This window comes from Chlorocebus sabaeus, chromosome 8, assembly GCF_047675955.1.
Source record: "Chlorocebus sabaeus isolate Y175 chromosome 8, mChlSab1.0.hap1, whole genome shotgun sequence".
NCBI classification, from domain to species: domain Eukaryota; kingdom Metazoa; phylum Chordata; class Mammalia; order Primates; family Cercopithecidae; genus Chlorocebus; species Chlorocebus sabaeus.
This window is the reverse complement of record NC_132911.1, coordinates 2,558,836-2,585,799: the sequence shown is the minus strand read 5'-3', so window position 1 is coordinate 2,585,799 and position 26,964 is coordinate 2,558,836. Positions and strand designations below refer to the sequence as shown.

General features: G+C 47.8%; 1 protein-coding gene across 6 annotated transcripts in view; it reads right to left on the bottom strand.

Moving 5' to 3' along the window:
* Nucleotides 1–26,964, bottom strand: part of ARHGEF10 (Rho guanine nucleotide exchange factor 10) — a 137,502-nt gene that overhangs the window by 53,598 nt on the left and 56,940 nt on the right. For 5 of the 6 annotated variants that reach the window (XM_073017913.1, XM_007961584.3, XM_007961582.3 and 2 more), the window contains 9 exons: nucleotides 26,780–26,894; nucleotides 24,150–24,256; nucleotides 15,074–15,151; nucleotides 14,162–14,341; nucleotides 12,290–12,406; nucleotides 10,421–10,513; nucleotides 5,687–5,857; nucleotides 3,438–3,583; nucleotides 7–182 (listed from right to left, as the gene is read on the bottom strand). In XM_073017913.1, coding sequence (XP_072874014.1) covers nucleotides 7–182; nucleotides 3,438–3,583; nucleotides 5,687–5,857; nucleotides 10,421–10,513; nucleotides 12,290–12,406; nucleotides 14,162–14,341; nucleotides 15,074–15,151; nucleotides 24,150–24,256; nucleotides 26,780–26,894 — 1,183 coding nt within the window. The remainder of the gene's footprint in view (nucleotides 1–6; nucleotides 183–3,437; nucleotides 3,584–5,686; nucleotides 5,858–10,420; nucleotides 10,514–12,289; nucleotides 12,407–14,161; nucleotides 14,342–15,073; nucleotides 15,152–24,149; nucleotides 24,257–26,779; nucleotides 26,895–26,964) is intronic. The other variant, XM_073017915.1, reaches the window with a different exon arrangement.

The window sequence follows — 26,964 nt, the reverse complement described above, 5'->3', positions numbered from 1 at the left end:
ACTTACTTGGCTTCGCGTTAGCAACCACGGCCAGGCTCTCAGGCGGGTGAACGGCAAGGTGCCTGCTGTGCTCGCCCGCGCCTGGGTTGCTGCCATACTCGATGGCGTCCACGTGTCCCAGCGGAACGCTCCACTTCAGCAAGTACCTCTGGCTGCTCATCACACGGCTGTCATGAGAGGCGCTGAAACGACCAGAAGATGCCTGTTTTAGGAATAATTACGTGGAAACGTTATGGTAACGTTTGTCCCTCAGATATTCAAGTGAGAAACTTTCCATTGCTGAATTGTAACTCTTCAGACTTTCTCACAGGAGTAACTGCCTCTGGCTTTCTTACAGAATCCCCACTCGCTGCCATAAAGAGGCCTCCAGGTGGATGAGAGAGAGTGCAGGGAAGAGCGGCACAGAGACGGATCTCCTCAAAGCGCCGAGGTTTTCCATAAAGGCTTAAAAGGAAGCAGCTCGGTGCTCGCTGATGACTCGGAGCAAAGGTGCTCGATTCCCAGGAAGTCCCCTATGTGGATAGAGATATTCTCTGGTGGTTTCCTAAGAATTAACTCTCTTTTATGGCTACACCATAACCATTTTAATAGAATCAAATCATACCATTATACTCCATGACTAAAATATGTATCAAGTATACAGAAATTCAACAGAAAAAAAAAAACTCCTATGACTTATACAGATTATTTTCTTCTTTTATCATAAATAGAACATATACGTGAAGAAACACAAAACACGTATATACGGTCTAGTGGAAACGGCCTGCGTCAATATCTGTGTAGCTGCCACCAAGGCCAAGGCTGTGACTTCGCCAGCATTCCTGCAGTCCCAGGTGCTCAGGAAATCCCACCCTCCAGAATCAACCATTATTCTCACTTAGTGATCATCATGTTTTGTTTTTCAAGATATTGCTGTTAAAAATCAAAGTGTGGTAAGAATAACCAAAATGCTGGGTGCTATACATTGGACTAAGCACCTGACTTGCTAGGAGCCTGTCTGTACCCACGCTCTCCAGTTCCCTCTTACACCAGAGCACTCTGCCCTCCATGACGACATCCAGTCCATACAGAAAGGGAAAGGAGAAAGAATAATTCACAGAGGAAAGACGGGTTGTATTCCGTGAATTAGACTGTGCCTCCAATTTAGAAAAACAGAAATGCCCATGAATTCTTACCAAAATTTCGATTCCTCCTCTTTAAATGTAAAAATCTCCATCCCTACGGAGGAGGTTTAGAATCTTAATTTCCACAGGGCCGACCAAAGGGTCCTTGGGGGCATGAACCAAAATGGGTTCTCATCTCATCACCTTAGGGCAGTGTCACTGAAAATCTCACACTGACAACATGTCCATGGGAAATGATTGTGACTCACCACCACACTTCGCAAAAAAAGAAATTCAAGCCCTGTCATGGTGGGAAAGGCAGGAGCATTATTTTAAGGAATCTAGCAGTAAGCACGGCTGAGTTACTTCTAAAGTATCCATTTTAATTCATCTTTAAAGTACACCACTTCTGTCAGTGTGAGAATTTTAAACCTACTTAAAACTGCCCAAGAGCCAAGTGTGTCCTGGCGCTCCCCAACAGCAGCCCGGGGAGTGGGGGCGGTTCTGGAGCAGGGGTCAGTATCAGACAAACATTGATTATGAAGGCGGAAAAGACTCCACAAGGACCATTATATTTGCACAGGACTTTGCTGTTTACAAGGTCATTTCACTTCTATGATCTTGTCTCCCAGGGCAGGTGGGACAAGCATTCATGTCCCCAACTTGACACATCATGTTGGCCAATGTGCAGGTGAGGAGCTGGGTGGATTCAGCCACACTGGGGCCACTTCACTGAACACTAACTTTCCAGGTATTACACGGAGAGGGGGGTCCTGGGACAGTTAAACTTGGAAGCCATCCTGCTAGGTGATAAACACCATTAGTCTCCACACTGTGGGAAGCACCTCATAAGATAACAGCAAGGAAACAGGGGTGGAGACACCTTACTCTGCATCCTCGCAATTCTAAGCGTCCTCTCGAACAGCCCACACCTGGAGTTCTCCAGCTGCGACCTCCCACGGCCTCACTCTGTCAGCTCCTCTCCAACGCAGGGTGCAGCGGGCTTTGCTTCTGCACATGGAAGGCAGGTGGCCTGTGGCTGTCGCCAGGTGTCCACAGTGAAGGCTGAGCCATGGGGTATGAGTCAAATGAACAGGGTTCTTTCTCTTACGAGGAGGAGTATCATTAAAGACTTGTATATATATATTTTGGACTTATTTTGTAGCTGCCACAAAGTAAGTGAGGATGATGAGAAGCAACAATGAAAATCTGTCCCTCACGGGTAGTGCCGTGTGCCAGGTGCCCTGCGGCAGCTTAATGAATGTCCTCGCCTTGACCCCTGAAGAGCCCCGCGAGAGCGTACCACCGGACTCATTATTTTATGATCAACCCTATTGCACGGATGAGGAGTCCGAGGCCTAGTCAGAGTGGGTAATTTTCAGAGTTCAGAGAAAGTGGAGCTGGAGTTCACGCTAAGGAGTCCGATTCCTGAGGGTTGACCTGCACACCCTCGCTGCCTGGGTCTCTAAGGCAAGGTGAGGAAGGCAGGCAGATACATCCAGCCACTGGAAAATGGGGGTGATGGGCATGAAAAATAGGGCATGTTTAGTGGTGTACTGGCAAATGTTTAACAGCTGGCTCTCACTGGGAGGACAGGCTCCTAAAACGTTGTGTTGGGCAAATTCCGTGGTGTAAATGCTCCCGTGTGGATGACTTCAGGCTACCAAATGTTTAGCAATTGGCTGTCAAAACTCTGGACGATTGAACGCTTGACTCTTGCAAGACATGACGAATTGCCACTGCGTTCACTGGCATTATTTTCTACAGCACCAGAAGCGTTATAGTTAAGTTTATATGAATTCCCTTATCATCTACCTATATTTGAAGACCTTTTAACTTCTCACATATCCTTATCTAACTACAATATTCCACGTGTTGGAGAACGATTCTGATGTAAAACTATTTTAAGTGAAAATAACTCATTTTCTTGGTTTACAATAAATATGAAGATACCCAACTTTATTATATTTAAACATTTATCAAAAATATATTTATAGAGAAGCAGGTAAAGAAAGAATTTAAACCATAAGAAAAAGAACTCTTGAATTATTTAGGAGGATTATGAAGAAATTCAATTTAGTTTCTAGTTCCACCATCAGCCGTGTTTAAAGAGTATATAAACCTCTACATACTTAACTTCTACTAACAGTGACTTGGTGACTTCTATTTAAAAATAAGCTTGCTTATTATAAGGGTTCCTTTAGTCACAGGACTAAGCTTTGGCACAAAAAACCAGTTCGGTCTGAGTGACAGAATTAACAAAGTCATTTATGTGCCCTTAGGCAAAGGTAACATGTAATGATAGGACTGCTATAGAGAATTCAATGCATTTACCGTGAGCTGATGGTGGCACACATTAACACATCATTTAACATGAAGACTCGGCGTTCTTTGGTTTTAACAATCTCTCCTCTGTCGTTGTAAACTGTTTCTATCATATCATCAGATCGAATGAGGTATCGGCTTCCACTGCTGAGAAGCTGGACATTCAAAACACAGCGCAGGGACCACAGTTGAGTTTACCCAGAAAAGAAAAAGAGAAGGAAAAGTCTGGTATGGAGTCTGAGGGTGACTCTTCCAAACTGAGCGCTTTACGGAAATCGTTCCCATGTTCACCGTGACTGCGCTGAACATCCACCTGCTTCCTCACAGACTTTCACCGCACAGTTGGCCCTCCCGCGATTTAAACACGACATTAACCAGGAACAGTGAGGAATGGAAGGAATTGTTTCATAATTTTACTTTTCCCTAAGTCAACCTAATTAAGCATAGTTCAATGACTATCTTAACTTCTCCACGTAGGCCATATTTTACTTCACTGAGCCAAACCAAAACCATTAGTTCTTCAGAAAGATGCTTTGTATGAAACAAGACAATGGCATGCGATGTGGAAGTCAGACTACTTTTTTTGTTTGTTTGTTCTGAGACCAAGCCTCGCTCTGTTACCCAGGCTGCAGTGTAGTGGCACAATCTCAGCTCACTGCAACCTCCACCCGCTGGGTTCAATTGATTCTCGTGCCTCAGCTGCTCGAGTAGCTGGGACCACAGATGTGTGCCACCACACCCAGCTAATTGGTTTCTTTTTGTATTTTTAGTAGAGATGGGGTTTCGTTATGTTGGTCAGGCTGGTCTGGAACTCCTGACCTCAAGTGATCCACCCACCTCAGCCTCCAAAAAGGCTGGGATTACAGGCGTGAGCCACCGCACTCGGCCAATACTTCTAACAATTCAGCCCACAAGAAAACAGAGTCCTCAGCCCCAGTGGTCTGTGCTGTCTTTTGATTCTAGATCCACGCTGCTGCCCAGCTCTGAGCAACCAGCGAGACACCCGCCTCCCTGACTGTCCTTGCCGAGTGCACGATGGGAATGATGGGAACGAGGGAATGATGAGGCATGTGCGTGACATTCAGGGTGAAGCATCATCACCTCTTCCTGGGCCTCTGGGCTTGCTCTGTGCCCCACGTGTATTCAGAGGTTCAAGTGCCACAGGGAGCATGATTTTATCAACCATGTCAAGAATATAACTGAATACAATTTGCTGCTTATAAATGTTCCTACATAAACCATTTGGAGAATTGGGAAAAACATGTGGCTTAAGGTGTATTACCATAAAGTTCACACAGTTAAATTACTGAATGTCATTGTGACATAAGAAACTACTCCTAATGACAAAACAAACAGTGATTTTAGCAACAATGAATAGTAGATGCAATAACTTAACACAGTTCATACAAATTAGCATCTCCCTGTGAGCCAGGGCCTTCAGTGAATACAGGAAAGCCCACATAAAACCAGAGCCTGCTGCAGACAAGTAGTTACATAAGCATCAAGCTGAAATGTAGCCTCGCAAATGAAACGCCGCCCTCTGGGTGCTGCATCTCTTTGGGGGTCAGTACGGCTTAGCCCATGCATAGGTGAAGACAAAAAATGTTTGTGATTTTTTTTTTTTGAAACAGGGTCTTGCTCCATCACCCAGGCTGGAGTACAGCAGCTCAATAACAGCTCACCGCAGCCTGGACCTTCCAGGCTCAAGCAATCCTCCGGCCTCAGCGTCCCAAGTAGCTCGGACTATAGGCATGCCACTGTGCCCAGTTAATTTTTTTTTTTTTTTTTAGATATGGGGTTTCACTATCATGCCCAGGCTGGTCTCAAACTCCTGGGCTCCAGTGATCTTCCCACCTCAGCCTCCCAAAGTGCTGGGCTTACAGGTGTGAGCCACTGTGCCCAGCCTGTAAATATTTTCAGCTTTAACTATTACTATCTGAAATTAGATAGTTATTTTGAAAGCAAAATTAAGCTAAGGGAGTTGCTCTTAACCTCTTGGGAGGTCCTGGATCTATCTGAGGGTCTGATGAATGTATGAATCTCTTTCCTAAGAAAATGCAGACAGGCTGTTAAGGTTTTACATATAATTTCCACATTGGGGTGACTCTCCCAAAGGCCTCCACCCACCCCAGTTAAGAACTCTGGGCTAAGGGAATTACTCCCAACGTTCCAAAAGATTAGTATTGCTGGATAACGATGGCTTATTAGTACAAAGCAAAAATAATTTTGGAATAGAGTTGAAGAAAACCTCTCTCAACCTTGTTCAGGTATCTTTCGTTTATGGCTTTGGCTATTTGCTTAACTTCACAGCGTTGATCAGCATCTCTCTTTCTTTCATTTAACTTCTCTGCCAGTGTTTCGAGCTCTGTCAGGGCCATCTGAAGAGGCAGCCTGTCGGGGTGGCCTTTGGAGGTGTTCTTCAGCATGTCCTACAAGCAAGAAGGGAGAGGTGGGTGGTTACCACGTGCGCACTCCCAGTGCAGCGACAGTCATGTCACCCGCCAGCTGACGATGGAAAGGAGGCAGTGGCATCCGTCATCCTGGGGAAAAATAAAGTCAGTTCTTGGGAAGGGATGATGAGCTGAGTGAGTCATGACTTGGCTGAACATCTGAACAGCTTCCTTTGCAAAAACAAAATCGAAAAAATAGCTCTGTGCAATAAAGGACACGCTAAATATGAACACATCACAATCTCAGAACTGCCGTGCGCTTGGAATGATGCTCACGATGATGAGAGATTGTCCTTCTCAAGTTGAGTCAGACAGATGAACCCACGCACAGATGGGTCCAGCTACTTGCTTCGAAAGATCAGTCCCCCAATTTCCAATGTGCAGGAGTTCTGTGGCGCCGAATACTGCACCCATGGTGCCAACTCACACAGCAGGATGGAGTCTCTCTCACACTGACAAAGGAACCTGATTTTAGGGCAGCAAAGATGCATGACACAATCATGGTGGGTCCATGTCACCAAACGTTCATCCAAACCCACCGAATGCACAGCACAGGGGAACATCCTCCTGTGACTGTGGCCGCTGGGCAGTGGCTGCATGGCCACACAGGCTCCTGGTTGTCACAAATGCACTCTGGCGGAGATGTTGTGGGCGGGGGGGGCTGTGCATGTTGGGGGAGGGGTAGTTGGGAAATCTCTGTACTTCCCACTCAATTTTGTTGTGACCCTAAAATGTCTCTTAAAAAGTCATCTTTAAAAAAAGGGAGTTGAGCTGCCTCTTCTCCCAGTTAAGGCTTCAGATAAGCACAAGGAGGTCAAAGGGAGGGTACGTGGCACAAATCAGCAACAACTGCCAGCAAAAAATGACGCACTGCTGCCAATCACAGGATAAACTTTAACAGGCAATAACAAAAGGACACTTTCGTCACCTTGGTTTTATGCAGGGCCTTTTGTTTCCCAGCTTGTGTTCACATTTGACACGCTGATGTTTGCTGAAGGGGCAAACGTGAACCTGAAACACTTTCTCAGAATTAAATGTGGTTCTGCAATGAGATCTCAGGGACATGGGGAGGGGAGCATCACACACCGGGGCCTGTCAGGGGTGCAGGGTGAGGAGAGGGAGAGCATTGAGACAAATACCTAATGCACGCGGGGCTTAAAACCTAGATGACGGATTGATAAATGCAGCAACCCACCATGGCACATGTACACCTATGGAACAAACCTGCACATTCTGCACACGTATCCCAGAACTTAGAGTGAAAAAAAAAATGTGGTTCTGCATCTTGCCTACCAACTTTTACATGTTTATAGGAATATTAGCAGTCATGGAATCCAACAGCGTGCTTATCTTTTTAAACCTTTTTTTAAAATCTGGAAAGGACGCTGCATAAATGATCAAATGTTTCCAGTTTGTAGTGAATATAAACAGTTCTATACATTTGTTTCCTATGAGTCACAACAAATTCTATCAAGGCAAAAAAGAACAATCTTAACACTAGTTCTGCATCAAAACCACACACTGGCGGTGGCACCAGGGACTCGGCGTGCGATGGAGACAGCAGCCGGCACACGGTGGAGTCCAGCATGCCGTGGGGCCGCTGAGCACAGCCAGGAACATCTGCTGAGCCGGCAGCCTCCCGAGGAGGCCCAGGGAAGGAGAAAAGTGAAATTTCTCGCTGCTATTGTTACCAGAAATTGTTACTTATCTTTGCACAACAACGGAGAGAAATAGGTAGCTGGGATAAAGTAAGACAAATGTCACACGCGGCTGATGGATGTTTCCGGAATCCATGGGAGAAACTGACAGTCCCAGCAAAGCCAGGGTGAGCCGGCTTCACTGCCTGAGCCAGGAGACAGCTGTGGCTTCACAGCACCTGTCTTAGAAAGAAGGTCTGGGAGCGCTAACAAGGAAAAATGCAGGCAGGACCGGAAAGTAGAGACCAGGAGAGTCGCTGGGAGGAAGGGGACAGAGGGTGTCCAGGTCCCTCCCCACTGTCTCCCCATCCACCTACACACAGCACACGGACCACAGCAGAAGGCAGGAGGGAGGGTATGTGCTTGTACCTGCCGACTCTCTGCAGCCCATCTCCTTGCCCAATCCCAGGTACCCTGAGCACCCACACCTGAGGCAGGGCCCCTGAGGCACAACCACGTAATGACCAGATGCAGACACCACCTTGTCTCCAACTGTGCTTCTTCCGAAGCACGTGGACCCACCCTGTTCCCCTCCGAGAACACTCCAGGATGCGCCAGCGTTTCATCAAATGTGGGCAAAAAGTGTCCCTGAGGGAAACTGCTGGGCACATCTAGGACCTGCAATTTGTTTTTTCAGATCAAGGCAAAGACCATTTTCTGCTTCCGGGGCAACGAACTCTGTGTGGGAAATTCTAAGGAGGGTCTCTCGAGGCAAGGAGGGAGGAGGACGGGCACAGCTGTGTACAAACTGACCTACGTAACTGCTGGTGACGATCTGGAAGAGCACATTGAGTCTTTCTAAATGCAAGTCTTTTGACTTAAACTCAGAATTCCAGTTATGTAATAAACTCAAGAATTTGGGTGTCAAAAGGCCGATGGAAACGTGGGAGCTGCTCAGGTTCCTCAAGATCCCGGTGGAGGCTTTTCCCTGCGGTTCTCTCTCCTGTTCCCTTTCCAGCAGCCCCGCCCACAACTTCTGTCTAAAAGAACACACTTTGGAAAAAACCTAGGCAAAAGTAGTTACTTACTTACTTGTAGTTACTTACATTTAACCAAAACCTAACAAGCACGTTTGAAAATTATATCCAAATTTAATAAATCAAAACAATTTTTAAAACTATTCTGATACATCATAGAAAGCCAACAATGGGTGTGACCTCACAACACAGTCAGCGCTTGCTGTCATCCCGGGTGACCAGGAACCACCCAGGGACTCACTGGCGCATCGCTAAACACAGGGCATGTGGGCCGGTTCACCCCTATGGTTTAGGAGGCGACACAGGGTGTGTGGGCTGGTTCCCCTCGTATGGTTTAGGACGTGACTGTAGCCTTGCCTCTGGCCCCTTCACAGCCTGGTGACACCCTCCCAGCTGTGGCTGAATAACTAACATCTAACAGGCAGCCTGACCCTGTTCCTCCCAAGCGCCAGCCTCCCTCTCACGAGGAAACTCATTCATCATGTCCGTGGCTGCTTGCCAACCGTTTCACACGTATTAGGACTCAGGACATGCTTGTCAGCTGAAGAAATAAAACACACTTTGAATATTTTGATTTTGGGGGAAAAAACCAGCTTTTGTTATTAATGGTCTAGTACAGGCAAACTGTACAATGTTAAAAATATAAGCGAGAGGATAAAATTAACAGGACCCATCACCCTAACCACGGAAAGAGCCCATGTTGATACTGTAGTATGTATCCTTTTTCACACTTTTATGACTACTTTTAGTAAAAAGAATGTGCCGCAGATTTGGTTGATCAAAAATAAATATAAAAACCTCAGTGGAAGGGGACTTGACACTATTTCCCAGGTGCCAGTTCATTTCTGGCAATGATTCCACCAGTTCATCTTAATCAGCTCTAATAAGCAGGCAGGCAAAGCAGAGTCCTCTGATTTAATTAGAAAAAGCAAGCTGAGTAATCATTGAAAAATCAACACAGGCAGAGGCCAGCACGGACTCTCCTTTGAAATATCCTCCCTGGAGGCATGGCATTCATTTAAATAAAATGGGCACTGAGCCCCGCAGCCTACAGGGTCACCTGAGCTTCAGGGTATGTGGGAAGGTCAGAAAATGAGCGGGCAACCACACATCGCATCAGACATCACCTAGAGGCCGTCCGCTGTGAGACGTCATGTCAGCACATGACCTAGAGGCCGTCCGCTGTGAGATGTCATGTCAGCACATGACCTAGAGGCTGTCCGCTGTGAGATGTCATGTCAGCACATGACCTAGAGGCCGTCCGCTGTGAGACGTCGTGTCAGCACTCAGAACAGGCCTAATGTCCACAGTCACAGGTATCCAATTGAGAATCCTTAGTTTAGAAAAATGAGGGTCCAGTGGAAAGTGTCTTCACCATTGCGGCATCTCCCTGTCCCCGGTGATTTGCTGTTAAATCAGTGATGGGTGTGTTTTGTTTAAATCTATTCTTAGCTTTCCAAGCCTGTCCATCCCTTCTGGGCACAGAGGCAAGAATCATTTTTCATGTGATTCTAGACCAGACGCAGGCACACTGGCGAAGGGAGCTGTGACCTGTGGGCCACTGATAACCAAGCCCTGCAGCCCCCCAGTGCTGGGGCCCCACGAGACATGGACACCCCTCCCGCAGCCCATCCCGCTGTCCCCCAAGGCCGGCCTCGCAGGCACTGGGCCCTACAGCTGCCCCCGAAGTAGGGTGACTCTCCGCAGGTCTCCACCTGCGTCTACCCCCCACCTCCTGTAACTGCCTAGAGAGGAGATGGGGAGACCCAAGGGGCGGCCACCCCAAAGTGGAGGAACAGATGCCATTTTCAAATGAATCATGGACGAGGCGGCGGACGAGCCTGAGGAGGCCACCGTGAAGCACTTACCTGGAGCAGGAGGATGAACTGTGGGAACCTCTGGATGGGCTTCATCATCAGGCTATAGAGCGTGGTTCGGTCAGGACTGGCCTCCTGTTCCTGCTGTGGGGGAAGGCACTGGGGTCACCTCCCCGTGGGGCTGCCATGCCCTGCCTGCCCCTGGGGCCGCCTCCTCCCCACCACACTGAACACCTGGGAAAGTCAAAAGCCTGCACCTTGTCTTCAGCTACAAGAAGAAACTTGGCCAAATACCTTCCAGCCGCTTTCTGCACCTGCTCTAGGGGCTTCCACTTTGCTGCAGGGGCTGGGCCTCGCGTGTCGGCCTCAGCTCCCGGGGTTAATTCCCCAGGCCAGGGGACTGGGTAGATTCCAGGGGGTGTCCTTGGGTGTCTGTGTTCTGGCCATAGTGGGTCCCTAGAAAAGGCTGGCAACCTCTTCTGGTGCCATGGGCAGAAGGACGTCCTGGAGGCTGAGGGCCCCTCTCCCCGAGCACATCGGGGATGCACAGTGGGGCCATTTGCTACCGAGGCTGCTGGGCAATGTTGACCTGGGGGGAGTCTCCAGTTTTCTCCGCTGAGGGGGCTGCGCAGTTAAGAGGGCAGACAGCACAGACCCGGCTGTGCCCCGGCCTCTCCGCTCACAGGACACCTGACTCTTCGGGGCTCAGGTCCTGGAGCTATGAAATAGGATGACAGAGTATATCTCCCAAGGCCGCATGGCAGCCGCCAGCTGAGGAGTGGGCACCACAGTCACAGCCACGGCTGACATCAAAACTACAACAGAATCCCCAGAGGGAGTGCGCTCTTAAGTGAGTTCATGTTTTCTTTCCCCAAGAGAAAGAGATGGTGCCCTAGCCAAAGGACAGAGCCCATAACTGTCCAGAGTGGGAACTGCGATCTGATCCCTTAGGACAGAGCCCACAACTGTCCAGGGTGGGAACTACGATCCGATCCCTTAGGACAGAGCCCACAACCGTCCAGAATGGGAACTGTGATCTGATCCCTTAGCAAACCTCCATGGGCCACAGACTGTGTTCCAGCAGGAGCAGGAGCCCCCATGCTGGATAAGGCAGAGGGAAAATATTCCAGCTTCAATGACACGTTGCTGTGGGCGAGAATACTTGCCCTGTGTTCACTCGCTCCAGGTAGCAGCAGTTTCCAAGAAACAGTCCAAGTAACAAGAACACACTTTGTCCCCGGGGTTTATCATGCAAATGAGGGGCTCCACAAAGGAGACTCAGTTCTGGGATGTCTTTGAAGGCGGTTTCAGCCTGGTTCATTGTGCAGCAAACTGTCAGAACACAGCCTGGGACATGCATCCCCTGACTGGGGAAGCCCTGCCTGCCTGCTGATTAAATAACGCTCGCCCACACATGTCTGGGGACATGCTCCCCATCACTGCCAGGTCAGAGACCACTGAGGAAGGCCGTCAGCGCTGTCCTCAGCATCGCAGGGAACACAGCCCACGTCCCCAAGGGGTAGGGCCCGTTCCAGGCTCTGACTGTCCAGGCCGGTGCGTATCCCCGATCCCAGAGAGGCCTGGAATTGAGATGTTTGGTTTGATTCCTAATAACATACTGAAGGACAGGGAGGAAAAGGTAACTTTGGGATCTGATCTTGACTTCTTTTTTTGGGATCTGATTTTAACTTTCTTTCTGTCTATCCACTGATATGCTTTTAAGGATGTGCAAATAAAATTGTTTTCAAAAAGCTACATTAGGACCTAAAATTCATGTTCATTTCTAGCATTAATCCAATACCTAGGGCACTATTGGTACTGAAATCTTAATAATGAATAACTGCATTTACAGCCAAGGTTTGACATGTAACTTATTATCAGATGGTGTTAAAACCCAAATGAAAAAAAAAATGTGTTTACCTTTAAAAATTCAAGAAAAGCGGGCTTTGTGGCACATGTTTTCTTGAGGATGGCCACGGCTGTGCTGAAATTGTTCACATATTCACTGTATGCATCCAGCACCATGGACTTAGAAAACTGAAACACAGGAGGAAATTCAGAGAGAAATCAGAGTCCAGATACCCCTTTTCCAACATAAAACAGAAGATTTGAAACTCGCCCTCAAAATACTCTTTCAGTCACTGTGATGTTTTCATAGGATAAACTATTACGACTGTGAGATTTTTTTTTTTTTCTTTAAGCAAGCTTGTTAGGAGTTAAGTTGCTGGTTTGATCTTATTTTTTGGCCCAAGAGCACTTTCTGACATTCTTGTTCAAAACCATGGTAATTTGGGTTTCAGTTAAGAATGTTTCTGACTACAGACAAATAAGGATGGTGATTTTAAGTTCCTGCCAAGTCTCACTTGGTGGGTTCAACCTCCAGGCAAGAAAGTCATGCAGGCTCGTTCCATGGTGGGCCCAATATCCTGAGAAACAGGCCTCAACCACACCCTGGAAATGAGGCCTGGGGCGGGGGCTGATCCTGCTTCTCTGGAGTAAGATACAATGCCTCACACGTGTTCGTTTTCCTAAAAGCGCAAAGGTTTTCTGTCAAGAGGCAGAAGCATCTGTCCTTGCTATCAATATTCAAAGACAGAAAAATCATTCCATGTTGTTCTAAGAAACCCAGGTCCTTTAGGATGGATGGCAGAGCTTTGGTGTGACTGGCGTTGATACAGGAATGCTTTCATCAAATTCTACTTCTTAAAAAAATCTATTTGCATTTTAAAATATGTTGGGAAGGTAGGTATTTAAGGAACAGTGATAAGGCTGAAGTTAATATATAAAACAGCCAGAAAAAAATCCAGTAACAAAACAAATATCCAATATTTCTCTTTTTTTTAGGATCCATAATGGTATTATGCAAATATCTCTTAAGAATTTTGTTTCTATATTTATTCAAAGCATTTACAGACCTCATCAAGTACATATATAAACTATATAGGAAAACATTTCACATATTATTATTATAGCATTCATTTAAGAAGAGGAACACTTTTTTTTTTTAACTTGCAAGCTTGTATCCCTTTGATAGCATCATAGTCTTAAATAATTACAGAAACCAATCTGTTTCACTCACAATCCTCTACATCTAGGTAGACTCCAACCCATGTACGGTAAGTATGATTCATACACGGAGTGAGGATAAAACGACTCGAAACTGTCAGTGCAGAAACCATCAGTGGTTTCCAGGCAGCTAACCCTTTCCCCTGCCAGGAAGTGTTCATGCAAAGCTGTTGCAACATCGCATTCCTGTGTCACAGCACAGGGCCGAAAGCCTGTATCTACAAAACAGAAGCTACAGCCAAGGGCAAATGTTTGAGAAAACCTCTAGGAGTTTTCCCATCACGTGTTTTCTATTTTTCACAGGCACAGAGAATTCTGCACCCACAAAGTGACACCTAGATCAGGAAGAGAACCTGTATAAGGGCTTAAAAACAGCAATTTTACATTACCAAACACAGAGCATCCTTGTTCAACAACAAAAAGCTTCAGCAAATCATCTAATGGGGTATCCAAGGCTTGATAAAGTACATATGTTTAAATCGTCCCCGGTACAGCTTTTGTTCGGAGCATCTGCCTTTCTGCCGTGGCCTCCCTGGTAAAGATCCATTTGTCATTTCCCTAGTGCACACACTTGGCCAGGGCATTGCAACTTCAGCCTGACCTTCAGAGAGAACTGCACACTTGTCAGCTTGCAGGAGCTCAGGGACAAAACATCAGCCTAAGAAGGGAAGAGAGGACAGGTGCATGGAGAGCCCTGTGGACATCTGGGTGTCCCGGCTTAATTACCGAAGCCACGAAGACATCGCCGATCATTTCCACGGAGTCCCACTCGGAAACGCGGCTGGCCAGCGCGATCTGAAACAGCGAGTGGCACTGCAGGATCTCTTTGACTCGGTAGAACACGGTCTTCAGCTTCCTCTCGCTCAGAAACTTTGGCTCCATCTCAGACAGCGGTTTCTCATATTGCTAAGACAAAATGAGCAAAGATGGTTCAGACTTTTCTCTTCAGACTTTTCTCTTTCAGAGCTTGGGTCGTGTTCTGTTGCCCAGAGTGTAGTGCAGTGGTGCGACCATGGCTCACTGCAGCCTCAAGCTCCTGGGCTCAAGCCATCCTCTCACCTCAGCCTCCTGAGTAGCTGGGATTATAGGCATGTGCCATGGGGCATGGCTGCTTCAGATATTTTTCTTTCTCTTTTTTTTGAGACAGTCTCAGTCTGTCACCCGGGCTAGAGTGCAATGGTGTGATCTCAGCTCACTGCAACCTCTGCCTCCTGGGTTCAAGCAATTCTGCCTCGGGACCATAGGCGCATGCTGCCACACCTGAGTAATATTTTGTATTTTAGTAGAGATGGGGTTTCACTGTGTTGCCCAAGCTGGTCTCGAACTCCTGAGCTCAGGCGACCTGCCTGCCTCAGCCTCCCAAAGGGCTAGGATTACAGGGGTGAGACACTGAGCCCGGCCCAGACATTTTTAAATCTCAGATAAATGAATGTAAATATTCACTTACATAAATTATATTTATTTCAAAATAAATCATGACTTTTGATGTCAATATACAGACACAATACTTAGATCCTTTTGAGAATGTTGCAAATTTGCATATGTTTCATAAACATATATGTTTTGCATGTATGTATCAAAATGTACATACATAAAAAAGATAAAAGGTATGTATTATGTAACATGACATTTAGGTACCTCCAAAATCCTCTTAAGCGCATCTACGTAGTTCTTTTCACTGTCGACCACCGAACCGAGTATATATCTTCTTACAACCTATTGGAAATTTGAAAGTACAGTGATAGAAAACTGCTTTATAATACATACAGATACATTTTACTTCTATGCTGAGACTTGCTGATAAATAACTTTTCTATTTTTAGAAAACAGTGCATAAGGGTAACCTAATTAAATAACATTACAGGTACAAAACATACTTTGCCCCATTAATACAATTATATAATGTTTTAAACCTCAAACTATGAACTATAACTACAGTAGGGACAAAAAAAATTACAGCACTGAAAAGAAATTCCTCCACTTATGCAACGATAATAAACTGAACTAACTGATTGTATTTTATGTATCCAACATTCTGGCAGATGATACGTCATATGATTAAGGATAAAAATAGTTCCAGTCTTGATCAATGAATGTTACTAGCAACACTTATCTAAAATCCTTATTCCAAAGTTCTAAGAAAAGAAAGTTTGTGGAATGTGGGGGAATTTTTTTTTTTTTTTTTGGCAAAGATCTTTCAACCATCCAAAGATCTACCTATGAAGCCACAAATGTGGACAGCAAATCATTCATGTCACTTAGAGGCGCAAAAAAAAAAATTCCCTATAATCTGACATGTTTGCAATTAAAACCTGACGTTATTTTCTGTCTTGCTTTTCATCACTGAAGCACATACAAATACAGACTTGTGGCTGTAAGATCCTGTGAAAGGCCAATGAGGGCACCCAGCATTTTCCTCATTCTAAACACAGTCCAGCTAGTGATCATTGTACTTTCAATTTGCCAATTCATGGAAAACAGAGCAAAACAGGGCAATGGAGTTGCTCCTAAACCAGCATGCACACTCACGCATATGAACACATGCACGGGGCACAGCACACCACACAGACTCCTGCACACACCACCCCACATACATGCAAGATAACACCCACATGCACGCACAGAAACACACCACACACATGCACACACACGGACACACCAGTGTAGTACCAGGCTACCTGCAGCCCTGGATTACGCTATTTGAAGGGACTGCATTGCCACCTAGTGGGCAAAGAGCATTTTTCACAAAGGAAATTTCTCTGGTTAAAAAGATTGCAGGGCAACCAAGATTTACAAAACCTGATTGACAAGGAAGAGATTCTTCTTTTTAGAGAAAGGATTATTCCATTCGTAAAAGACAAAAATCAACCCTTCTAAAATACCCAAAGAAGAAACTGATGTATTAAAAAATACAGATGTGGCTAGGATTAAACACACACACACACACACACACATACACACACAGCTAGAAGCTGGGAAGCTGCAGCTGCTGCTGCTGACTGATTCACAGGAAACGTCAGAGCACAGAGGCTTCCCTTTCAAATGACAGCTTAGAACCCAAAAGGACAAGCAACCCCTCCCATCATCAAACCCAGGCCAGTCTTTGTTCTGAAATTCAGATTCCCAGACACTATCCCAAGGCCCCGGGGTCAAACATAAAAATGTATTTGTGTATATATACATATAATATATATTATAAATAATATGTTATATACTATATATGTGTACATATATTATGTATATATATTATTTATGGGGTGTGTGTGTGTGTATATATATATAAAAGTCCTGAGATGATACTAATGTAGTATCAGGTCAAAAGATCTGGAATAGGTATAATACTAAAATACAAAAACAACACCAATCTCCTGGGTTTCATGGCTACTGCATGTGATGTCAGTCTTTTCAGCAGTTCAATTTGACACATCGAATTGTATGCCCACTAAGGGGTGGGACGGGGAGCCTCCAGTGCTCAAGAAGAGTGTCACTCTCTTCCTGAGAAGCCTAACCTAAAGTCATAGAGGAGAAATCCATCCTGAGGGCAGCCCCCACAGGGAGGGTCCCTGACATAAAGGTCACGGGGCAACTGGACAAAGCCAGGGCTGGAGGACAATCAGAGTGGCTCCTGGATCTAAGCCTGGAGAGCCATGGATGGGGTCTGGGCCTGGCCCAGCCTGCCCTTCCTCATGTACCCACCGCGAATGGGGACAGGACAGGATCCTCTGTCCTCCAGCATCAAGGGTGCTTTCCAAGTAAAGACCTACCCTTCTTTATTTCAAAAAGAACATTTTCCTTTTTCCACCCCCAAATTAGACATGCAAAGAATGTTTAACATACAGCATTTTAGAGTTATGTTTCCCTTAATTCAATTCTACAGGAGAACAAGAATTAAAGAGCATCAATACCCCCCATTTAACCTTTCAAGAGAAAACTCCCAGGGACAACACATTTGGAAGGAGGAAAATAAAATCAATGTGAATCGTGGCTACAATAAAGATAAGCTGCATGAAAAAATACAGAAATCCTAAATACTGCTAAGTTTCTAATCCTAATCCCAGCTGTCATCTAATTGAAACTGACAGCACTGTGTTAACACCACACAGAGACCTTCCTATACAGGACTTCACTGAAACATTATGGTGTGATGAGCAAGATGGAAACAGACATTAAAATTCACCCTTCAAAGAAAAGGAAAACTGAACTTCAGAAACTAACTACTAGACAAAAGTAACCAAGATAATCAGAGCAAAACACAGGATTTCATCCAGGTCTGTGAGACTAATTTGGGAAGCTTAAACCCTTTACAGAAACTATAAAACAATGAACAGTCACCACCAATTCGCTGACCAAATCCACCAAAATCAGTGCCCAACAGACAGACACTTGGAAAAGTGCCATACAACAAAAAGGTCGAACCATCTTTCCTCTAATATCTGCACCACACCTCTACTAGTCACTACTCACTCTTTCCTCAGAAAACCTCGATTCCTACCCAGTGACATCCCACAGACCCCGTGCCCCCATCACTGTCTCCTCACAGACCCCTCATACCCCACTGTCTCCTAACAAACGCTCACCCCAATTAGTGTCTCCTCACAACGCTCACCCCACTCAGTGTCTCCTCACAGACCCCTCACACCCAAATCAGAGTCTCTTCACAACCCTCACTTGACTCAGTGTCCCCTCACAGACCCTCACCCCACTCACTGTGTACTCACAACTCTCACCCAACTCAGTGTCTCCTCACAACCATCACCCCACACAGTGTCTTCTCACACCCCTCACCCCACAGTGTCTTCTCACACCCCTCACCCCACTCAATGTCTCCTCACAGACCCTTCACCCCACTCAGTGTCTCCTCACAACTCTCACCCTACTCAGTGTCTCCTTATAACCCTCACCCCACTCAATGTCTCCTCACAATCCATACCCCACTCAGTGCCTCCTCACAAACCCTCACCCCACTCGGTGTCTTAACAAAAACCCTCAGCCCACTCAGTGTTTCCTCATGACCCTCACCCTACTCAGTGTCTCCTCACAGATCCTTACCCCATTCAGTGCCTCCTCACAGACCCCTCTTACCCCACTCAGTGTCTCCTCACAACCCTCACCTCATTCAGTGTCTCCTCACAGATCTCTCACCCCACTCAGTGTCTCCACACAGACTCCTTACCCCACTCAGTGTCTCCTAAATACCCCTCACCCCACTGTCTCCTCATAACCCTCACTACATTCAGTGTCTCCTCACAACGTTCACCCCACTCACTGTCTCCTCACAGCCCTCCACACTCAGTGTCTCCTCACAACCCTCACCTGATTCAGTGTCTCCTCACAACCCTTACCCAACTCAGTGTCTCCTCACAAACCCTCACCCAACTCAGTGTCTCCTCAGAAACCCTTACCCCATTCAGTGACACCTCACAGATCTCTCACACCCCACTCAGTGTCTCCTCACAACCCTCACCTCACTCAGTGTCTCCTCACAGACCCCTTATACCCCACTCACTTTCTCCTCACAGACCCCTCACACCTGTGTGTCTCCTCACAACCTTCAACTCACTCAGTATCTCCTCACAAACCCTCACCCAACTCAGTGTTTTCTCAGGACCCTCACCACATTCCATGTTTCCTCACAAATCTCACTGCACTTGGTGACACCTCACAGACCCTTCACACCCCAATCAGTGTCTCCTCATACTCCCACCCAACTCAGTGTCTCCTCACAGAACCCTCACCCCATTCAGTGTCTCCTCACAGAACCCTCACCCCACTCAGTGTCTCCACAGAGAATCCTTATCCCACTCAGTGTCGCCTCAATACCCGTCACCCCACTCAGTGTCTCCTGACAGCCCTCACCAGATTCAGTGTATCCTCACAACTCTCATCCCACTCAGTATCTCTCCTCACAACCCCCACCCGACTCAGTGTCTCCTCACAATCCACATCCCAGTGTCTCCTCACAAACCCTCACCCCACTCAGTGTCTCCTCAAAACCTTCAATCCCACTCAGTGTCTTCTCACAACCCTTACCCCTAACTGGCTCCTCACAACCCTCACACCACTCAGTGTTTCCTCACAAACCCTCACCCCACCTAATGTCTTCTCACAAACCCTCCTCCCAACCCTCACACCACACTCATGTCTCCCTCACAATACTCACCCCACTCAGTGTCTCCTCACAGACCCCTCACACCACACTGTTTCCTCACAGACCTCTCACACCCCACTCAGTGTCTCCTCACAACTCACATTTCACTCAGTGCCTCCTCACAACTCACATTTCACTCAGTGTCTCCTCACAACTCACATTTCACTCAGTATCTCCTCACAGATCCCTCACATCCCACTCAGTGTCTCCTCACAACCCACACCCCACTCGGTATCTCCTCAGAACCTTCACCCCCACTCAGTGTCTCCTCACAACCCTTACCCCACTCAGCATCTCCTCATAGACCCCTCATACCCCACTCAGTTTCTTCTCACAGACCCCTCACACCTCACTCAGTGTCTCCTCACAACCCTCACCTCATTCAGTGTCTCCTCACAACCCTCACCCCACTCAGTGTCTCCACACAGACTCCTTACCCCACTCAGTGTCTCCTCAACACCCCTCCCCCAACTCAGTGTCTCCTCACAGCCCTCCTCACTCAATGTCTCCTAACACTCACCCCAGTCAGTATCTCCTCACAACCCTCAGCTGACTCAGTGCCTCCTCACAATCCACAACCCCCTCACTGTTTCCTCACAAACTCTCACCCCACTCAGTGACTCCTAACAGACCTCTCACACACCACTCAGTGTCTCCTCACAATCCTCACTCCACTCCGTGTCTCCTTAGAACCTTCACCATCACTCAGTGTCTCCTCAAAACCTTTACCCCACTCGCTGTCTCCTCACAACCCTCACCCCACTCCGTGTCTCCTCACAACCCTCACCGCACCTAGTGTCTCCTCACAACCCTCACCCCACTCAGTGTCTCCTCACAGACTCCTCACCCTACTCAGTGTCTCCTCACAGATGCCTCACATCACTCAGTGTCTCCTCACAACCCTCACCCCACTCAGTGTCTCCTCACAACCCTCACCCTATTCAGTGTCTCCTCACAACTCTCACCCCACTCAGTGTCTCCTCACAACCCTCACCCTACTCAGTGTCTCCTCACAGATGCCTCACATCACTCAGTGTCTCCTCACAACTCTCACCCCACTCAGTGTCTCCTCACAACCCTCACCCTATTCAGTGTCTCCTCACAACTCTCACCCCACTCAGTGTCTCCTCACAACCCTCACCCTACTCAGTGTCTCACAACCCTCACCCCATTCAGTATCTCCTCACAACTCTCACCCCACTTAGTGTCTCCTCACAGACTCCTCACATTCCATTCAGTGTCTTCTCACAGACCCCTCACCCCACTCAGTGTCTCCTCACAACTCTCACTCCACTCAAAGTCTCCTCAAAAACCCTCATCCCACTCAGTATCTCACACAACCCTCACTCCACTCAGTGCCTCCTAACAAACCTCTCCCCACTCAGTGTCTCCTCACAACCCTCACCCCACTCACTTTCTCCTCACAACCTTTACCCCACTCATAGTGTCTCCTCACAGACCCCTCACCCCACTCAGTGTCTCCTCACAGACCCCTCACCCCACTCAGTGTCTCCTCACAGACTCCTCACCCTACTCAGTGTCTCCTCACAGATGCCTCACGTCACTCAGTGTCTCCTCACAACTCTCACCCCACTCAGTGTCTCCTCACAAACCTCACCCCATTCAGTGTCTCCTCACAACTCTCACCCCACTCAGTGTCTCCTCACAACTCTCACCCTACTCAGTGTCTCACAACCCTCACCCCATTCAGTGTCTCCTCACAACCCTCACCCCATTCAGTGTCTCCTCACAACTCTCACCCTACTCAGTGTCTCCTCACTACTCTCACCCCACTTAGTGTCTCCTCACAGACCCCTCACATTCCACTCAGTGTCTTCTCACAGATCCCTCACCCCACTCAATGTCTCCTCACAACCCTCACCCCACTCACTTTCTCCTCACAACCTTTACCCCACTCACAGTGTCTCATCACAGACCCCTCACACCCCATTCAGTGTCTCCTCACAGACCCCTCACCCCACTCAGTGTCTCCTCACAACCCTTACCCCAATGACTGTCTCCTCACGACCCACACCCCACTCCGTGTTTCCTTGCAACTCTCACCGCACTCTGTGACTCCTCGTAGACCCCTCACACCTCATTCAGTGTCTCGTCACAGACCCCTCACCCCACTCGGTGTCTCCTCATAACCCTCACCCAACTCAGTGTCTCCTCATCTCACCCCACTCAGTGTCTCCTCACAAACCCTCAACCCACTCAGTATTTCTCAGGACCCTCACCACACTCCGTGTTTCCTCACAACTTTCACAGTATTTGGTGACACCTCACAGACCCCTCACATCCTACTCAGTGTCTCCTCATACCCTTCACCCCACTCAGCTTCTCCTCACAACCCTCACCCGATTCAGTGTCTCCTCACAACTCTCACCCCACTCAGTGTCTCCTCAAAACCCTCACCCATCTCAGTATCTCCTCAGAACCCTCACCCGACTCAGTGTCTCCTCACAATCAACACCCCACTCAGCGTCTCCTCGCAAACCCTCACCCAACTCAGTGTCTCCTCACAATGTATACCCAACTCAGTGTCTCCTCATAAACCCTCACCCCACTCAGTGACTCCTCAGAACCTTCACCCCCACTCAGTGTCTCCTTACAACCCTTACCACACTCACTGTCTCCTCACAACCCTCACACCTCTCAGTGTCTCCTCACAAATGCTCACCCCACTCAGTGTCTCCTCACAATCCTCACCCTACTCAGTTTCTCCTCACAAGTCTCACTCCCCTTAGAGTCTCCTCACAAACCTCACCTCACCCAGTGTCTCCTCACAACCCTCACCCCACTCAGTGTCTCCTCACAGACCCCTCACACCCTACTCAGGGTCTGGCGTTGTCTCTCTCACCCTCACCCCCGCACCCTGCCTACTGGTTTGCAGCTCAGGCCGCTGTCTTGGCTTGGGCCATGTGTCCTCAAGGTCTCCTGGCTCTTCTGGTCCTGAGTCACTCACACGCCTGCTGTGATTCTTGTTTAGTCCCTCATCTGCTGGGAAGCTGTCCTCCTGCCAACATTAGCAGTATTTCCTCTGTGCTTTTCCCTTCTTTTGGTATTTTTGGTTTTCAGCTTCATCACTACACTAAGTTCTCAGAGTGCAGGATCCAAGTCCCTCTCACATGGTGTGTCCTCACCAGCACAGGCACCCACCTGCAGTGAGGGCCCCAGACAGTAGAGGATTGGCCAGTGTGTTATCCTATTGAGCACCTCACAGGACTGGCAAGAAGGTGTTCAGCCACGAACCCCTTTTATAGCTCCTGAGTCGGAAGTGAGGTCGGTGAGCTGGACAGCATGCACAGGAGAAAGCGCTAGATTCTCTGTTCCTGGCAAAGGCTGTCAACCATCCCCCTGGGCATGTGGCAGCACAGATCACATGGCCCCAGTGAGCACAGACAGGTTAGTGGCAGGCTGTGATGGGAAAGACTGAGATCAGACACGACCCCTTCTCGGGTAGCTGGAGGACGCAGTTGCGATGATCAACCCCCTCCAAGTCCAGGCTTCCTTACAGAGTAGACAAGGACAGCAAGGGGATTTGCGAGGATGAAACTCATGAAACACACCAGGGACCCGGCATGGGGCCTGCACAGAGCATGCACCCAAGAGTGACAACCGCTCAACAACCGTCTCCAAGCTCTGTGGACACTTCGTCCCGTCACTCGTGTGATGCTGCTGACAAAACTAATACTTCAGTCATCGCTGCTCAATTCCAGTGAAATGTAAGCTTCCTATTTTAGCCTGGCTGACTATGAACAGCTCGCAGGTTTCCCTTTGCATCTCTTTTTAAACCCTGGCCAGTCACTAAGCATTTCTATGTTGTTTTTCTTTAATCTGACAATGCTCTCTCTCGCTCTATCTGCCTACCTGTATCCAGGGATCTCCCAGAGGCGTGGACTACACATGTGTCTGCCTATCCATCCTGGTGTCCATGATTTGCACCTGGCTGCCCGTGTGGGAAACAACTCCCATCATCCCAAAGCATCAGCCCTGCTGCTAACGGCCTGCAAACTCAGTGCTGTCACTCTGGTTCCTCAAGTTCTCTCTTCCTTTTGCCCAAAGGCAATCCAGTGAAAACCAGTGATTTTTTCCCTTCTGCTACCAAGTACCAGATTTTTAAGAAATGCATTATATTCAGATTTAATTAGTTATTGAAAATCTGTCATTTTCGTCTCAGTCTCAGGTAGCTACACACACATACTGACCAGACACACCCACACTCTGTCTCTGTGAAAGCACAAACTGTGTGACTGACTCCCACGAAGAATGCAAGTTCCTCCCCTTTCTCACAGTTACACTCAGGGGTGCTGTCCAAAATATTTAAGGACCAGAAGGGCCTGAGTCCAGGCCACAGCTGCTGACCAGGGTCCCCCCAGACCCTTACTGAGCCCAGCATTAAGCCTCTAAGTGCTGGGCCAGGAGTCTACAGTGGAGGGCCCGAGTGGATGCAGAGTTTGAGACAGCAGATATTTACCAATCAGCATCAAACATACAAATATTTAAAAACCAGCACAGCTCTGCTGGTCAACAGTCCCTGAGTGTCAGTTCCGCTTATCTCACCTGCTGCTGAGATAAACCCTCGGGCATTGGGGTCAAGATGGCTTCTGGGTGCTTGCAGTCAACATCAATGAACAGATTCTGCTCTTCCTCAAGAGAAGATCTGTGATCTTAAAAACAAGTCAAAATGCATGAGCTTTACATTGAAATAATATATTCAGAACACTATAGTACAGTAAAATAATATGTCAAATAAGTATTTTGTGTAGACCTTTCAATTTTCCATGCTTACTTGACACCCAGCTATTATTAAGTTGAATTTTTAATAAATCTAATAAAATATTCTTTCCAGAGGGTAATACAGTATTTGTCTGTATTTGAAATTTTCAGTATTTAAAGTTTAACTTCAAAAGGGAGAGGTGCCATTTGAATAGCTAGATAGTAAAGTGGCAATATTTTGGCATTTTAATGTTTTAGAATATTTCATAAATTAAATAGTTTCTTAATCTATAAAATATCACAATCAGAAACAAGGAAACAGCTACGAATGGCTAAGAATGCTCACTGAAAACTGAGGTGAGTCAAAAGTCAATGAAAACTGAGGTGGCACTTAGTATATTTCTTGTGTTTCTCTCACTGGACACCTTAAGAAGCACAGCTTTCCAAAACTCAAACAGATTAAACAAACACTAAATTCACAGTTGGGTGTGGTGGCTCACTCCCCTAATCCCAGCAGTTTGGGAGACTGAGATGGCAGAATCACTTAAGCCCAGGAACTCAAGACCAGCCTGGGCAACACAGCAAGACTCCAGCTCTACGAAAAATTTAAAAATTAGCCAGGCATAGTGGTGAGCACCTGTACTCCTAGCTAGTCAGGAGGCTGAGGCAGGAGGATGGCCTGAGCCCAGGAGGTCGAGGCTGCAGTGAGTTGTGGTTGTGCCACTGCACTCTAGCCTGGGCGAGAGTGAGACCCTGTCTCTAAAAAACAAGAAAACGCCTACATTCACTTTTTAAAACACTGCTAACTACATTAAAGCATCTACAAAATGGCTGGAAATCAGAAAAGCATGGGAAGTTTTAGGGGATAGAAACCTGAGTTTTTCTGGTTCAAAGATCCCAAACCCTGGCTGCACAGAAACATCTTCCTAAGGGGCTTTAAAACCTACTGATGCCCAGACTTTTCCCTCAGAGATCAACGGATCAACCAGGGAAGGAGGGCCTGGCACCAGCATGTTTTAAAAGTTTTCTAGTTAATTCTTAGGTACAACCAGGACGAAAAACAAAATTCTGAGCAAGCCTCTCATTTTATGGCTTAGGAAACTAGGGTTGGGAGGTTAGAGATTTGCCTATTAAACCGCCGCATCTCTCCAACTGATCCCCCAAAGAGCACCCCCTAAACCAGAGACAAATCACGACCTGCTCCCAGGGCCTGAGTCAGGGTTTCTCAGACTGTCCCACACACCCAGTCCTGGGGGACTCCACCAGCCTGCAAATCCTGGCTCGGGGGCCTGGCATGGGCTCTGGGTGGGCAGTTGTGATCAGATCCTGGAGTCTGGGTCCTGGTCAGGGGGTTGCTGCTGGTGGCAGACACACTCCTTGAGGCAGGTGAATACGGCCCCAAATCCCAGCTCCTCACTGGACTGAGCTGCCTGTGCTTTCCAGGGGCTGTGTAAATACGGCCACCTCCTCAAAAGCTGTCCTTTGCTGCCCCAAGCACCTCACGGCACCCCTATCAGGGCACAATATTACTGCACATATTATTAGAAAGCACCTGCCTGTCTCCATCACCAAATAAACCCTTCGGGGATGCTGACAGCTTTCCCCCACCTTGTCTGAGATGCCGAGGGCTTCATTAGGACTGAAAGAGGAAAAGGCCTCCTGAGTTACACCATGTCATACCAATTACACATCGTATCCGAGGCCATTCCTTGAGGGAACACGTGATTGTAAAGTCCCTTCCAAGTACAGATATTAGCAAACGCTGCCCACGTCCTAGCACCAGACAGGCACGTTAGAAAACTGGAGAAACAACCGGGAAATGCCAGGTCAGAGTCACAGCGACCCCTGTATGACAGTGAAGTCTCAGCCACCCTCCCGTAACTCGAGCCTTTGGACATCTGTGCAAAGGCTCCGAGAAGTTTCCTGGGACGGTGCATAACCCTGGCCGGCCGCTTGTTGCCACCATGCATGACACCTCCACACCAGCTGCCTTTTCCACACATAACTGCACAGACCACTGCCCCTTCCTTCGTGAGATTTTTAGAAAAACCTGGAAATTCTGCTATCTACTCCAAATCTCCCCTCACCAAGGAAAATGTTCCTGAAATCCCAGTTCAGGGTGCTCACGACCTCAGTCCCTGTGGGACCACGCCCAGGAGGGCCGATGTGCTGTAAAGAGAGAGTCCAGTGCCAAGAATCCACAGTGACAGAGGCCCCTGTGCGGCCCTCCCTAGATCCAGCCAGTGATTCTCAATGATTCCCCGCTGCCGGGTGCCCTCGGCCTAAAACGCCACCCCTGCAGGGCGGGGAGGCCATGGTCAGCGGGGCTGATCCAGACCCAGGCACTGAGCAGGCCGGTGCTACCCGAGGCTGCAGGAGTCTGCACAGCCGCCCCCAACCCCAAGTCCTCCCCGCAAGATGTGGCCGCCCCCCAACCCCATGTCCTCCCCACAGGAAGACCCACAGGCACGGACCCTGTGCAATGAGAGACTTGGTCCTGATGAACGAGCGGCCCCTCTTCACAGCCGCTCTGGTCCTCTCCAGCCCGTCCTTGGTGCCGTCCTTCGCAGCCTTCACGAGCTTCTGCATCTGCGACAGAGAGGGAGATGTGAGAACGGGACGGTGGCAGAACCCACCTGCGACTTTCATTTGCCTGTTT